Genomic DNA, 15,177 nt, shown 5'->3' with positions numbered 1-15,177 from the left:
TCTCTCTCTGTCTCTCTCTTTCTCTCTTTCTCTCTCTCTTTCTCTCTCCCCCCCTTCCCTTCCTCTCCCTCTACCCCTCACTGTGGCTTGTACTCTTTCTCTCAAAAATAAAAATAAATAATATTAAAAACAAAGTGTGCAATTCCTCCCTTGGGTTTTTTGTTAAAAAGACTGTCCCTGAAACTGCTCAAGAAGCAAGGACACAAAGCAGTCAGTGATCTCCAGGGTGCTCAGCTTGGCAGGGTACTGGATAGGCTGTTGCTTCTTCTGTAGCAGTTGGGTCCTCCCTGCCTTGATGTTGTTTTCAGTTGTGGTTCATAAGTGGATCCTGTGGCTCTTGTCCATCTTGTCTTGTTCATAGCAGTGCCGCCTCGGACATTTGACAGCCACGGGGGTTGAGTGGATCATACACCAGAGAACCCTTTTCCTATCATATTTTCCTTGGGCCTTTGTTGATTGTGTATGGTTTTTTGTTTGTTTTGTTTTTGAGAGACAGCGAGCTGGCAGAGAGAGAGGGAGAGAGAGAGAATCCCAAGCAGGCTCCATGCCATCTGTGCAGACCCTGACACGGGGCTCAAACTCATGAACTGTGAGATCATGACCTGAGCTGAAATCAAGAGCCAGATGCTCAACCAACTGAGCCACCCAGGTGCCTTGATTGTGTATGTTTTGTGATCTTTGGCATGTTATCAAAAGTATCTGCTCCAGGTGCACAATCCGCCGATTCTGGTTGATGTGTTATGGACAGGAGGTGCCCCTAATTTTTTTAACTGCCTTATTAAAATATTTACATGCCATAAAATCAGTTATTTTAAGCATACAATCCAGTGATTTTTAGTATATTTACAGAGTGTACAATCATCTCCACAAATTAATTTTAGAATATTTCCATCATCCCCAAAAGATCCTTGTGCCCATTTGCAGTCATCACCATCCCCCAATCCCCCAGCACCAGGCAGACACTAATCTACTTCCTGTTTCTCTTGATTTGCCTTTTCTGTACATTTATAAGATTCTACTCGTATGAAGTGTCCAGATAAGGTACTTTTTAATTGGTGTTTTAATGGATGGTTGCTTTCAAATTAACAGAAAATTTCTTCAGAATATGCTTTTTCTGCTGTACTAGTTACCTGTGATTTATTGGTGTGTGTGGGAGTTCCTTGAGGTGTTTGTTTTGCCCAGTACTACACCCTTTTTTATCCATAGATTGATGTTTTGTCGAACATTTGGTTTCACGCCCATTAGACGTAAGACATATTTTGGGGAAAAACAAGATCTTGCCCTCTGCTTTTGAAAGCTGTCCCCTAGTTAGTGAAGTAAACCTAACAAACATGAAAACAATTAGAGGAGAGTAAATGACAGCTTATAACTTATTTGAGATGTTAATTGAACACCCTGCAGATTGGAATGCCCTTCTGCCAGAAGACAGACGGGTGGAGGCCAAGGAGTAGGAGAGGTGGTTTGGAGTCATGATCCCAGAAAGATGATAGGTGGTACTGGGCAGACATTGGATCACATTGTCAGCTCACTCCCTTTTCAACTTGCTTTCCATCCTCCTGACTCCTCCAGGAGAAAGGCTTATTTTGGTGCAGGAGACCTCCAGCACTTGCTTATCTCTCTCTTTTTTTTTTTTTTTAAATGTTTGTTTTTATTTTTGAGAGAGACAGAGACAGAATGCGAGTGGGTTAGGGGCAGAGAGAGAGGGAGACACAGAATCCGATGTGGACTCCAGGCTCTGAGCTGTCAGCACAGAGCCTGACACGGGGCTCGAACTCATGAGCTGTGAGATCATGACCTGAGCTGAAGTCGGACGCTCAACCGACTGAGCCACCCAGGTGCCCCTCTGTCTTTTTAAGAGAAAGCAGATATCTAGGTCTTTTGGAGGTATATGTAGCTGGCTGGAATTCTGTGACATTTTTGTTTGTTTCCTTTGTACTAGAGTGGGGTCAGATTTGGGGGCACCTTGAAACCCATGCCCCTCTTGGAATGCTCAGATGGGAGCCATTATAAGTGTTGGAACGGAGGAGTGCCCTCAGCTGCCTTTGGAGTTGGGACAAGGGTTAGCAGCTTCCTTCTGAGGCTTGTGTGGAAATTTCAGTGTGAAGTGGCTGACTTGGGCAAACGGTGGATAAGGAAGGTTAAGACAGGTCCAGGTCCTTCCTGACCTCACCTTGCCGGCTCTGGTCTTTCAGTGCTAAGTTCCCCCTTGATGCCTGGTGTGATGGGCACATACCCGGAAGGATCCTGAAGTGTGATATGTTCTTTTGCCTTTGAAAGCTATATTTCTTTTTTTTTTTTTTTAATCTTTTTTTAATGTTTATTTTTGAGAGAGAAAGAAGAGAGCAAGCAGGGGAGGGGCAGAGAGAGAGGGAGACACAGAATCCTTAGCAGGCTCCAGGCTCTGCTGTTAGCACAGAGCCTGATGTGGGACTTGAACTCACGAATCGCCAGATCATGACCTGAGCGAAAGTCAGACGCCCAACCGACTGAGCCACCCAGGTGTCCCTGAAACCCATATTTCTACATTGGATGTCGTGTGTCTTAATTTTTTTTTTTTTTAATTTTTGTTTAGTGTTTGTTTTTTTTGAGACAGAGAGAGAGAGAGCAAGCGGAGCGGGAGCAGAGAGAGAGGGAGACACAGAATCCGCAGCAGGCTCCAGGCTCTGAGGTGTCGGCACAGAGCCCGATGCGGGGCTTGAACTCACAGAGCCGTGAGATCACGACCTGAGCCGAGGTCGGACGCCCAACCGATTGAGCCACCCAGGCGCCCCTCGTGTGTCTTTAATAAGTTGAGGCAGGGACAAAATCAACGTGCAACTGAAGTATAGTTAAGTTGGGTGGGTTGGTGTCTTTGTTATTAGGTGATGTGTTTCTTTCCTGTGCAAGGAAGGAATCACTAAGCCTAATGGCAACACTTTAGAAACCACTCACGACTCACGGAGAATCTGTGCTGGATCCTGGGCTCTGGGAAACAGCGGGCCTCCTCTTACAGGTCTGTGCATGTGCTCCGTTGGCAGTGAATCCAACTGGTCTCTCTGCTTTGTGTTTTAGAATTCTGTCGAGTTTCGAAGATAGTGGGAAGATGCCGGGCCTCCTTCCCTAGGTGGTGGTACAATGTCACCGATGGATCCTGCCAGCAGTTTGTGTATGGCGGCTGTGAAGGGAATAACAATAATTACTTGACCAAGGAGGAGTGTCTTAAGAAATGTGCTGGTGTCACAGGTAAGACAGTGGTCCTTGGGGAAAGGGCGTAACTTAGAGACCATTTATTAACTTGGGTTGTGGATGCCTTTTGCATTTTGCTAGTTCTTCACAGCTAAACCTGGGGGACGTTTTTAAAAAGCAGAAGAAAGGCCCAGTTTGAAGGTCGCCCACATAGTGGTTTCACAGCAGTACTCTCCCTCCTCTTCCCAGAAGGAGAGTAGGCCACAGGCTTGAGCTGGGGGAGGGGGACATGACCACCTCTTCTCCCCGACTTCCCTTCTCCCACTGCTGAGTGTAAGTCCCCCACCAGGCCTGGCATAGGAGAGTCCTCCAGGGCCACTCAGACAGGTTGCCCTCCTTGCTCCCTGGGCATTTGGGTTATTTTTACCTCTGGGGCAAATGCCTTGAGGAGCTTACCCAGCCAGCCAAGTTGTGAGTCAGATTAAAAGCAGAACAGACTTTCTGGAATCTGTCCTTCTCCCAGCCCTTACCTGGGAGGGACTCAGTGGAGTCAAGAGAATGTTGACTTTGAGAGCCTCATAGTTTAAATAAGAACCTAAAGCCCCACAGCAGAGGGCACTCGCTCCGAACTGAGCCGTGAGGGCCTCCTTGAGGGCTGTGGCAGTGAGACATTGGTCCTCTGGGGTTTGATCCCTTCCAAGTGCTCTAGAGACCTGAGGATTTGGCTAGCCGATAAAACGTCATCGGCGATCTCCCTAACGTTGTTACGTGACTTTTCTCATCCTTTCTTGATGGCACGGCATCACTGCTCAGGCCCTGGATCAGGATTCCGTGAGGACGCACCGGTGCCCTCAGTACTCCCACGTGCCGCCAGCCTGTGTGCCTTGGGCCAGAGGCAGGTCCTGCATCCTTGTTGGGTTTTGTGTCTCCTCACTCACTGGCTATAATCTCTCTTGGCTTTGAGAGCCATTCAGAAGTCAGATACGCTTATTAAAGTTGTGTATAAAGAGGGGGAAACAACAGTGGCCTTGGCTGTGGCCTGAGGTTCAAAACATCGTGCTTGAGCACACAAGTCCACAGTGACCGAGTGCCTCCAGGAACCGTTTACTGATCTTTGTGTGCCGCTGCCCGGCAGACACTCAACAAGTATTTGGATGGCTGAGGGCTGGGTATTGCTTTTGGATCATACAGGCTAGTCCCTCACCTTTTGGGAGCAACTGGCAACCTTACCAGATGGTGACTGAGGAGAATACCATTTATTATATTTTTTTGTGGTCAGCTGTGACCGGTATGGGAACAGGAATTAAAGGGAAATATTTTTGCTGCCTTTTCTGTCAAGAGTTGACTGTCGCAAATGTACCTGCCTGTTCTAGTTTCTCTTTACTTTTTCAGGAAAACAGTTGGAAGTTTTAAGAACACAGGCAGTGAACAGTGGGCACTCAGGATGTTGCCATGAGGGGTCATGGGTGGTTGTGTTTGCTGGAGAAGGCAGACAGCTGTCTCCCTAGAGGTGGGCCGGAGTCCGAGGGCCCAGAAAGCTCATTTGTTGGCACCTGAGTGTGGCTCCACTGCACGTGTTGTTGAAGCACTCTCTCATGAGTCTTTCATTGAGTCTCGTGAGGAGAGCTGGAGCAGCCAGGGCAACTAGTCACGGGGTCTTTTGCCAGCATATTCTCTCCCAGGCGGGTAACCTCTATGGGAAGCCGAATGAGAATGTCAGCTTATTAATTTATAATGAGAACCAGAACTACCCTGGGGACCAGACACTTGGGTCTCTGTGCCTGCTGCACCTGTAGTCCATGTAGGCGAGCCTCTCAGGCAGATTCCCAGGAGGTTGCTTGATGTGGACAGAGGCAGAACAAGGGGAGCTGGTTTGTGATGTGAATGTTCAATGGCATCAGGTTAGGCCGGCCCCGCGCCTCCGCACAAGGTCTGCAGGGACCAGCGGGGAGGCAGAGGAGCCAGGTTCTGTCCCTCCTGGACCCTGCCCACACTTCCTTGTACTTCCTTAGCGGGCTAGCCTCTCCACCCCTCCCCCCATAACTTGGTGTGTATGTGTGAGATAAAACATACGTACCATAACATTTACCGTTACAACCATTTTTAAAAAATTTTTTTAAAGTTTATTTATTTTTGAGAGAGAGAGAGAGAGACAGAGAGTGAGCATACAAGGCAGGGAGGGGCACAGAGAGAGGGAGACACAGAATCTGAAGCAGGCTCCAGGCTCTGTGCTGACAGCTCACAGCCTGATGTGGGGATCAAATCCATAAACCATGAGATCATGACCTGAGCCGATGGTGGATGCTTAACCAACTGAGCCACCCAGGGACCCCCCGTTATAACCATTTTTTATTTTTTATTTTTTTTAATTTTTTTTTTCAACGTTTTTTATTTATTTTTGGGACAGAGAGAGACAGAGCATGAACGGGGGAGGGGCAGAGAGAGAGGGAGACACAGAATCGGAAACAGGCTCCAGGCTCCGAGCCATCAGCCCAGAGCCCGACGCGGGGCTCGAACTCACAGACCGCGAGATCGTGACCTGGCTGAAGTCGGACGCTCAACCGACTGCGCCACCCAGGCGCCCCTATAACCATTTTTTAAATGTACAGTGGCATTAAATACATTTCACACTGTCTCACTTTTTTTTTTAACTTTTTTTTTAATATTCATTTTTGAAAGGCGGGGGCGAGGGGGCAGAGAGAACAGGAGACACATCAAAGCAGGCTGTAGGCTCTGAGCTGTTAGCACAGAGCCTGACACGGGGCTCGAACCCACAGACCGCGAGATCATGACCTGAGCCGAAGTCGGATACCCAACCAACTGAGCCACTCTGGCGCCCCTATGTACTCACTTTTTTAATTCATTAGGTGAGTTAATGCAATTAAACAGATTATTTGGTCTTGGAGGCCATTCTGTCTTTTTAGAAGTCACTTCATACATCTTTGCTCTGATTCCCAGGGAGTTGATCTTAAAGTTTCACCCACAAGGGCAGTCTTGGTTCCTTATTTCCAGAGTTCTAGCAGGCTTGTGGTCCAGCATGTACATCAAAGGGCCCACATAAAGGAGAAACGGGAGTCACTGTGAGAGGTGCATGGGACCATGGCTGCTCAGGGACTCTATTTGTTTTGTTTCACCAGGCAGTCTTGAGGTGCACTTTCTCACCATGTTGTTTGTTCCCTTGTAGAGAACACCATCGATGATCTGGCCACCAGCAGGAATGGAGCAGATTCCTCTGTCCCAAGTGGTAGGTTCTTAAAACAACCGAGGATATGATGAGGACTCTCTGGACCATGAGGACATTTGTAATTTGGGAGCAGTACAAGGGCTTCCGCCTCCTGGTCTGTTTATCCAGAATTGGCAAACAGGGCTTCTGCCTGGGCTGCCAGCTTTTGGCTCCTTTCTGGCATCCTTATGCTGGAAGTTCACATTGTCCAACGGGCAAGAGGGCCACGGGGTTCTACATTGCTTCTGGGTTGGCCTCTGCTTCTTCCTACAGGACAAGGGACTGTGGATGTTGCTGTTGCCTACAGCTCAGGCCCCTTCCTTCTCTCTGAGCTGGCCTCTGCCTGCTGTGCTGCCTTCACTGCCCCACCCCACCTCTCCTTCCCTGATCTGTCTCCTTTGTTCTCTGTCCTCCTTGTTGTTTCCCTCCTGTGCTGAGTCCTCTGTCTTCTGCCATCCCCGCCTCCATTCCCACTGCAGTCCTTGATCCTGAGCTTTGTGTTAGCTTGCTTTGTAGCGCTGACAGCAGCTGCCCCATTCCTCCTTTATGCTTAAAGGACTCTGCATGTATCGGGAGCCTGGGGTGAGTGGTCCAGATGCACTGGCAAGTCCAACCCGGCTTTCTTGAAGGCCAGTTCCCAGGCAATGGGCTCTGCTGGGCAAGACTTGCTGTGGAGGGAGGGAATCTGTGCCCCCCCGCCCACCCCATTTGAGGACAGCTCCCGGGGCCAGTAGCTATGCACTGATTGCAGCCTTGGCTTTGGCCCTCTGGTTCTGACATCGGTGCTCACGTGTGAGTGAGCATTTATTAGTTCAGTGGTTGGCTGGCTTGTTAGAGTCCCTCTCCAGTTTTGCTAAGCCAGGAATCCTGTGACTGTCCCAGCCATTGCTTTGTCTGGGTTCACTGTTTATTTACAGGAAGGTCTCCAAGGTCATCCAGAATCTCAGGCACTGGCTTGATAACTCTGGTTTCCATCCTATTTCAGAAGAAAATATCCCAGGAGAAGGAGGGGCCTCCCTATGTCAGAGAATGAATGAACAAGACCATCTTCCTCATCGCCCCACAAATTGTGGCTGGGATTAGTTTCCATAGTAACCCTGAGGCATAAGGCAGGCCTCTCCATCCAGCATTCATTCCGGTGTGTGTTGTAGAGCCCGTTAGGAGTGGGAGGTGACAGACCTGACCGTGGAGGGGGCTCCATTCCTGCTGGGTGCCAGCGTGTCGTGCTCCCTCAGTGGGCCCTGTAGACTCAGCCCCAGCTAGGCTATGTGTCCTATGTCCAGCCCAGCCTCCCTGATCTGGATGTTTGTGTTTTAGTTCCCAGAAGGCAGGATTCTGATGACCTCGCCAGTGACATTTTCAACTACGAAGGTATAACTTTTAAAAAATATTTATGGGGAATAAACATGTTTTCTTACTTCGTTGGGAATTGAGACACACTTGAGTATTTCCACTACAGAAGTTGTAGAGCACAGCTTCCTGACCTTTTCCAGGTGGTAGAACCCACAAGGATGCCCCAGGCCTGCAGGAAGTGGATGCGCCACAGCATGTAGGCGGGAGCTTGACTTTAGAGAGGCGATATGGCGTGAGGCTCTGCCTCTCACCACCCGCATGGCTGTGGGCAGATCACTGTAGCTCTGCCTCTGAGTCCCCTACGACAGATCTCTTTGAGACCAAGAACAGTGCCTGACTTAGAGTGATCTCTATAGCAACAGAGTCCGGCCGTAAAGAGAAAGATACCTGAAAACATGGAGGAGTGTCAGTTGGGCCAGGCTGGCCACGTCTGTAATTTATAAGTTCCTTTAGCAGAGAGTTGTTTCTCTGTTGGCAGCAGTGTGACTGCTCTGGAGCATTCCAGCTTTGTTTCACGTCTGGGCCCTGCTAATCTGTACTCCTTGGATTGTGTCGCTCTCAGAATACTGCACTGCCAAAGCAGTCACTGGGCCTTGCCGTGCGTCCTTCCCACGCTGGTACTTTGATGTGGAGAAGAACTCTTGTGACAACTTCATCTACGGAGGGTGCCGGGGCAATAAAAACAGCTATCTCTCCAAGGAGGAGTGCATGCACCACTGCTTTGGTGAGCCTGGCTGATTCCTAAAGCCAAGAAACGGTGGGTGGATGAGGCCTCTGGTCCATTTCCCCATCCCTAAAAGGAAGGCCTTGGAAATGCTGTCCGTTGGACTCTGCCATTCTCTGGCGCACTTGTGGGGAACAGGTGGGCTTTGGGCCTGGCTGTTGCACAGACATGTCCTAAGCCCCCACCAGGGTGGCAAGGCCCTCAAAAGAGCTGGAAGAAACCCCTCAGAAAGAGCCTCCTGGCCGCACCTAGTTGCTGGCAGCTCTGGTGGGGAGGGCTGTGAGCTGACCTGAGGGTTGTATATTCTCTTCTAGGCAAGCAGTTGTATCCTGTCCTACCCCATGGCACTAAAGGTAAGAAGCCTCTGGCCCTCCTCCACCTGCTTTCCCTGACCAAGCTCAGCTGTATTTTTGCAGGCTCTTGTTGTCCTCACATGTAATCCTTCACTGTAAACACCTTTTTTGGTTGAGAGTCATGTTTCTGCACAAGAATGGTCAGGCAGCTTGGAACATATGGTGGATGTTTGTCCCACTATGCAGTGCAATAAATGGGGGCTGAAGGGAGGCGGTCTCCGCCCAAGCAGCCCCAGGGTGACTGGAGGACAAGTCCTACTATTATTGTAAGACTTGTGGGGTCTGCTGCACATGGGCCTGAGACTGGCTCCAGGTTTGGAGGGAACTTTGCTGCTGTGGGGTGTACTGAGCTGGTCACTGGTGACAGGAAGCCGCAGAGCCCTTGCTGTGTGTGGGCAGAGCGAGGTAGGGCCAATGCTATTGTCCCCAAGCAGTCTGGTCTGACAAGACACCTGGCCTCCTCTCACTTTTGTTTCTGATTGTGAGCTTGAGTCACGGATGGTGGTGTCTGCGCAAAGGACCTGCTACACTGGTTTGACCTCTTTCCACCTATTTCCCTGTTAAGGAGCCCTGACCTGGCCTGCATGTCTGCTCTGTTTTAGAGGGGGAGCGAAGCTAGAATCTGGTTTGCCAGGCGCGGGGGTGCAGAAAACAGCCCGGGTTTGGAAGGTTGGGGGTAGAGAAAGAATTGCCCCTGTCAGTTCTGTAGCCAGAAGGGGAGAGGGAGCCAGGGAGCTGTCACAGAAGGCCACATTCTTTAGGTGGGGCCCCACCTGAAAAAAAGCATCTTCGATGACCAGTGAGACTGCAGTGGAGCAACCACTGTTAAATTTACCTGGGCAATTAGCACGAGGGTCTCCTCCCGGCCCCGCTCCGAATACGCCCTTGCCCCCACCCTTACTTCATTACATAGGCAACCAACCACCCCAGCCACCTGCAGGGCCACATCTTTCTCCAGCTGGTCAGTGTGCCGTGTGAACACAAAACCTTGGGGTTTTATGTTCACACACTTGCCAGAGGTGTGTGCTTTTTACATCATGGTACACAGTTTTTGGCTTGGGACTCCTGTATGGGTTGCCTTGAGAGGTGGTAGGAAAATACAGAGTTGAAGTGGGGTTTCCTTGTTCAGAGAGAACACAAATACCCACTCTGTGTGCACATAGCACGACGCTTCCTTTTTTCAGTAACCTGCTTCTCCAGACACTAGAGATTCCTTGAGGACTCCCCTGGCGGGCAGTGCCAGTTGTCCACACCCTCCCAGGTGGGAGTCACAGGGGGTCTGGCAGAAGGGCTGCCAGTCCTTACCCTTCGCGAGCTGTGTGCTGCCCTGCTCTGGCTGTGGTCCTTCTCATCCTGCCGGTTCTGAGGCCTTTTTCTCCTCCCCAGTGGTGGTCCTGGTGGGGCTGTTTGTGATGGTCCTGATTGTCCTGCTGGGGGCCTCCGTGGTCTGCCTGATCCGGGTGGCACGGAGGAACCAGGAGCGCACCCTCCGCACCGTCTGGAGCTCTGGGGATGACAAGGAGCAGCTGGTGAAGAACACCTACGTCCTGTGAATGCCCTGCCAGCAAGAAGCCGCCCTTCCTCGGGTCTCCCTGTTGATGAAGAGAACCTGGGAAGGGAGGGGAGACAAGTGCAGAATGTGTGTGTGCTTTTTAAAGTAGAGTGATTGATTTGTATTTGTGCGATCATTAGGGCTTCGGGTCTGTTTATTTCTCCAGAAGGTAAAAGGGCTGTTTCCTGGTCTCCCGGCTGGGTCTGCTTCAAAAACCCTCTCAGAGGTGGGTTCTGTCTCATGTTGCAAGTGGTCTGGCCCCAAACCAGAGTCGGCTGCTCTTCAGTTTAGTTCTTTGCCCCAGGTATTAGTTTTCTTTGCTTACCTTGAATCCTGTAGTGTCTTTTCCCATCACAGAAGTAATGTTTTAATAGTTTTCTTTGTTTTTTGATTTGTGTGTGTGTGTGTGTGTTTTTTAAGTAAGCAGTAACAAATTTTTTTTTATTAGGCTTCTGAAAGGAAGAGAATAAAATGTACAAGCTTAATAAAAAGGGCCTTCCCTTAAATTTCAGCAAGTGTTTTTTTTCTTTATGGGACTGCTGATTTAAACTCTACCAAAATTAACACAGAATACTATGTAAGATGTCCCATTCTAGAAATGAACTCCTTGGGGCGCCTGGGTGGCGCAGTCGGTTAAGCGTCCGACTTCAGCCAGGTCACGATCTCGCGGTCCGTGAGTTCGAGCCCCGCGTCGGGCTCTGGGCTGATGGCTCAGAGCCTGGAGCCTGTTTCCGATTCTGTGTCTCCCTCTCTCTCTGCCCCTCCCCCGTTCATGCTCTGTCTCTCTCTGTCCCAAAAATAAATAGAAATGAACTCCTTAAAAAAAAAATCTCATCTTTCAGATCTTTCTGAATGAAATGCATCTTACATTGCAGCTGAATGCCTATAAAATTTGACCAAACAGGGGCACCTGGGTGGCCCAGTCAGCTAAGCGTCTGACTTTGGCTCAGGTCATGATCTTATGGTTTGTGGGTTTGAGCCCTGCCTCAGGCTCTGTACTGACAGCTCAGAGCCTGGAGCCTGCTTGGGATTCTGTGTCTCCCTCTCTCTCTGCTCCTCCCCTGCTCACACTCACTTTCTCTCAAAAATAAAATAAACATTTTTTAAAAATTTAAAAATTTGATCAAACACTTAGCCTTACCACCTGTGGTAATCTCTGATATTTCCTTATTCTGTTTCACTTTTTAAGGAGTGCCTGAGTGGCTCAGTTGGTTGAGCATCTGACTCCTGATCTCAGGTCAGGTCTTGATCTCAGGGTTGTGAGCCCAAGCCCTGCATTGGGCTCCATCCTGGGGGTGAAGCCTACTTAAAAAAATAAAATAAAATTCTAGCCATACCCTACTGAATTGATTTGTTTTTAATTATTTTTTTTAAGTGTGTTTATCTGTTTTGAGAGAGAGAGAGAGAACACGTGAGAGGGAGAGAAAGAGAATCCCAAGCAGGCTCTGCACTGTCAGAACAGAGCCCGCTGGGCTGATGGCTCGGAGCCTGGAGCCTGTTTCTGATTCTGTGTCTCCCTCTCTCTCTGACCCTCCCCCGTTCATGCTCTGTCTCTCTCTGTCCCAAAAATAAAAAAAATTTAAAAAAAAATTAAAAAAAAAATTAAAAAAAAAAAAAAGAACAGAGCCCGATGTGGGGCTTGAACCCACAAACCGTGAGATCATGATCTGAGTCAAAGTCGAGAGCCAGATGCTTAACCGACTGAGCACCCCAGTGCCCCAATTTTTATTTTTTTATTTTTCAAATAATGAGCCACTATGAACTGTAATCCACACCTTGAGGGTACAGGAGGGTGGGAGTGAGGATGCATCCTATCCAGGGGAAGACAGACCTTCCTGAGATTGGAGTGGCTTTGACTCCAATCACTTTGGCATCCATGGTTTTCATCTTTTCCTGTAGCTGCAACCTTCCTCAGGTGTCCCACGTGCCCCTGCAATGAAATGAAGACAGGGTACTGCCTGGCTGAATTTGGCTTCCAGACTTGGCCCCAGTTGTGCCTACCTGTGAGTGTTCCCTTCCTGTCTCTAGACTCTGGAAGCCCTTCCTTCCTCCCCATCTTCCAAACATATAGTCCTGAGCATGGAGCAGCATCAGGGCGACCTATGGGGTCAGGCAGGCGGTCTGGGGCTTCTACCTGTGGAGGTGACTCGAGGTAAGGTGGGCCTCAGTCCGGGACTGGATAGAGGTGACAGTTTTGGAAGTTGCTTTGGTCCCCTTCCCTTCACCCTTCCTAAAAATCCCCTCAGGCTAAAAAGTTCACATTCTGTGCATTAGGGTAAAGACTTGCATCCCGTTGGGCTTAGAAATGTATTTAGAGGCAAGTTGGGCAAAAGCCTTCCTCATTTGTGGAAGACCTTGCTTGTTGGTTCTGGCCTCTCCCTGCCAAGCATTCTAGGCAGCTTGGCAGTCTAGCCTCGGAGATGATGGTGAGCAGCTGAAACCTGCCTGCCATGTCCCAGATAAATTGGGACCCAGCTCTGGGAGAGCCTGTGGTCCAGGCAAAGAGGACCTTGAAACTGGGAAGAGACTCTCTGCCCACTGTTCCAGGTGTGCAGCAGCGAGCAGGCCGCTCAACTCCTCTGAACCTCCAGCTTCCTCACCTGTGCTGTGGGTGGGTGTGAGGGCCACATGAAATCACAGGTATTAGGTTGCCCAAAGAAGTGCTCAGCAGGGGCGCCTCCTTCAGGGGGCTGGTGTCCACCTCTGCCTCCTCAGTAGCCAGCAACTCTCCCCTACACCCCCCTGCCACCCCATGAGCCACCCTCAAACCCACTCATGGCTTCCTGTGTGGGACCTTGAGTCCAATGATGCCTCTGGCTGAGCAGGGGACCTTTCCACCTACATAAGCAAGAGTTGTCTCTCCTTCATAACTGAGTCATGTGAAAGAAAAGAGTTGTTTTTGGATTTTAAAAGAAACTGTTGGGAGTCACTTTAAAGTAATTCTTCTGCAGTAGGAAGATCATCAAGTGAATTCTCTTTAACACCATCAAGACCAGTTGAGCTTTTGTAGGTTTTTCATACAGTGTACTCTTTATGTTTCTTTTTTTTTTTTTTTTTTTTAATTTTTTTTTTTTTTCAACGTTTTTTATTTTTATTTTTGGGACAGAGAGAGACAGAGCATGAACGGGGGAGGGGCAGAGAGAGAGGGAGACACAGAATCGGAAACAGGCTCCAGGCTCCGAGCCATCGGCCCAGAGCCTGACGCGGGGCTCGAACTCACGGACCGCGAGATCGTGACCTGGCTGAAGTCGGACGCTTAACCGACTGCGCCACCCAGGCGCCCCTACTCTTTATGTTTCTGACACAGAAGTTGTCACTCTGACTCACTTGTGCGGAAATGTGTCCCATGCGTCTCGTGGTTTGGGACGCCCCCACGGCCCCACTTGCTCCCGGCTGATTGACTACATTGGACCTCTGGACCCCTCTTGGTCTGCCTGTGGTGTCTCACTATCGCACTATTCCCGTGTGGTCAGTCAACTCCTGCCGGGCCACTGTGGCCCTTGAAACTAAACTGTGCCTGTTTTCGACTCTCTGGACCATTTACAGGCTAACAGTATTGGCTAACAATGTTTGTTGGAAAGGCTGCCCAGCAGTGGGCCAGTAGCCAAGGCATTCAGTGGTCATTTCACAGCCTTTGTCATCCTTGGGCTCCTGGTATCACTAAGAGGTGGAATGGATTTTTAAAAAATCAACTCAACAAAGACCTGTCACTGTCTCCTCCTGGTATATACACTTTAGTAAGGCCATTTGTTCACTGACTGTAGCTGTCCCTAGAATGGGACCATTATTTCTAGGCCATCTCCTGGGTAAAGACCGAGTCAAAGGGGCTGGGAGCTACATAAACTATTTTGAAAATTTGGGATTCTTTCCTCCTCACTGCTGCATATGGTGCGTCTTTACCCCCTAATGTCAAGCCCTCCTGATTGGTGCATCCTCTGGGGGGTTGGGGTGGGCAGGCCGACCACAAGGGGCTTCAGAGATTGGAGTTAACTTTGAAAAGTCTGCTTGGATTCTCCCTGGGATGACTGGTCGTGCATCACGAAGACTGGGACCACTTGGTGGTTGAGTGCCCTGCATGCCGAATCTCCCTGCAGCGGTCCATGTCGTTGCTGTGACTTTGTAAACATGCTACTAGTTCATTCTCCTGTGACCTTTACAAACAAAAGGTCTAAGGTGTGAGTAGGTGATAGAAGAGGTGACGCTATCCCTACTGGGACATGGGGTGCCTGGGGGGCTCAGTTAAGCGTCCGACTTCAGCTCCGGTCACGATCTCAGCTCATGGCTTCAGTCCCTGTGTCAGGCTCTGCGATGACCGCTCAGAGCCGGGAGCCTGCTTCTGATTCTGTGTCTCCTCCCTCTGCTCCTCCCCAGCTCGTGCTCTGTCTCTGTCCCTCTTTCACAAAAATAAACATTAAGAAGCAAATTTATACCTACTGGACAGGAAACCCTCAGGGACAGGACACCTTAGACCCTGATGGTAGGAGCTGCAACCAGTGCTCCGTCCTGGAGGTCCAACACCACAGCCTGCCAGTCACCTGGCCTGCCGAACCCTGCACCTGGCAGTGGTGGCCTGTCCTGGGCGATTCTGCTGTGCCCGGTGCCATCAGCAGCAGCTCCTGAATGTGATCCCCACCCTGCACGTTTACAAACACACGGACCTGCACAGACTCGTTCCACTCTGGCTGATAACAAAATCACACACTTCAGATGCCCAGGGAGCCGTGGCTTATGCCGTACATAGTGATTGAGGCTACAGTACTCCATGGCACTGCCCATGTGCTGGTGTCCACGTCAGGTTTAACCAATC

At 49.8% G+C, this 15,177-nt stretch overlaps 1 protein-coding gene and 1 long non-coding RNA gene across 2 annotated transcripts in view; one reads left to right on the top strand and one right to left on the bottom strand.

The window, feature by feature from the left end:
- SPINT2 (serine peptidase inhibitor, Kunitz type 2) overlaps positions 1-10,881 on the top strand; it is a 28,530-nt gene extending 17,649 nt beyond the window's left edge. The window contains exons 2-7 of the mRNA XM_058706409.1: positions 3,052-3,222; positions 6,350-6,409; positions 7,706-7,759; positions 8,304-8,465; positions 8,780-8,818; positions 10,205-10,881. Coding sequence (XP_058562392.1) covers positions 3,052-3,222; positions 6,350-6,409; positions 7,706-7,759; positions 8,304-8,465; positions 8,780-8,818; positions 10,205-10,371 — 653 coding nt within the window. The 3' untranslated portion in view covers positions 10,372-10,881. The remainder of the gene's footprint in view (positions 1-3,051; positions 3,223-6,349; positions 6,410-7,705; positions 7,760-8,303; positions 8,466-8,779; positions 8,819-10,204) is intronic.
- On the bottom strand, positions 10,768-11,808 carry LOC131498899 (uncharacterized). The gene is made up of 2 exons (XR_009255629.1): positions 11,185-11,808; positions 10,768-10,973 (listed from the first exon to the last, which is right to left on the bottom strand). It is a non-coding gene; the product is annotated as an uncharacterized LOC131498899 (long non-coding RNA).
- Between the last annotated feature and the right edge of the window lie 3,369 nt (positions 11,809-15,177).

Source organism: Neofelis nebulosa, chromosome 17 (assembly GCF_028018385.1).
Source record: "Neofelis nebulosa isolate mNeoNeb1 chromosome 17, mNeoNeb1.pri, whole genome shotgun sequence".
NCBI classification, from domain to species: domain Eukaryota; kingdom Metazoa; phylum Chordata; class Mammalia; order Carnivora; family Felidae; genus Neofelis; species Neofelis nebulosa.
Note: the sequence above shows the minus strand (reverse complement) of the source record. Positions and strands in the feature narration are given on the sequence as shown.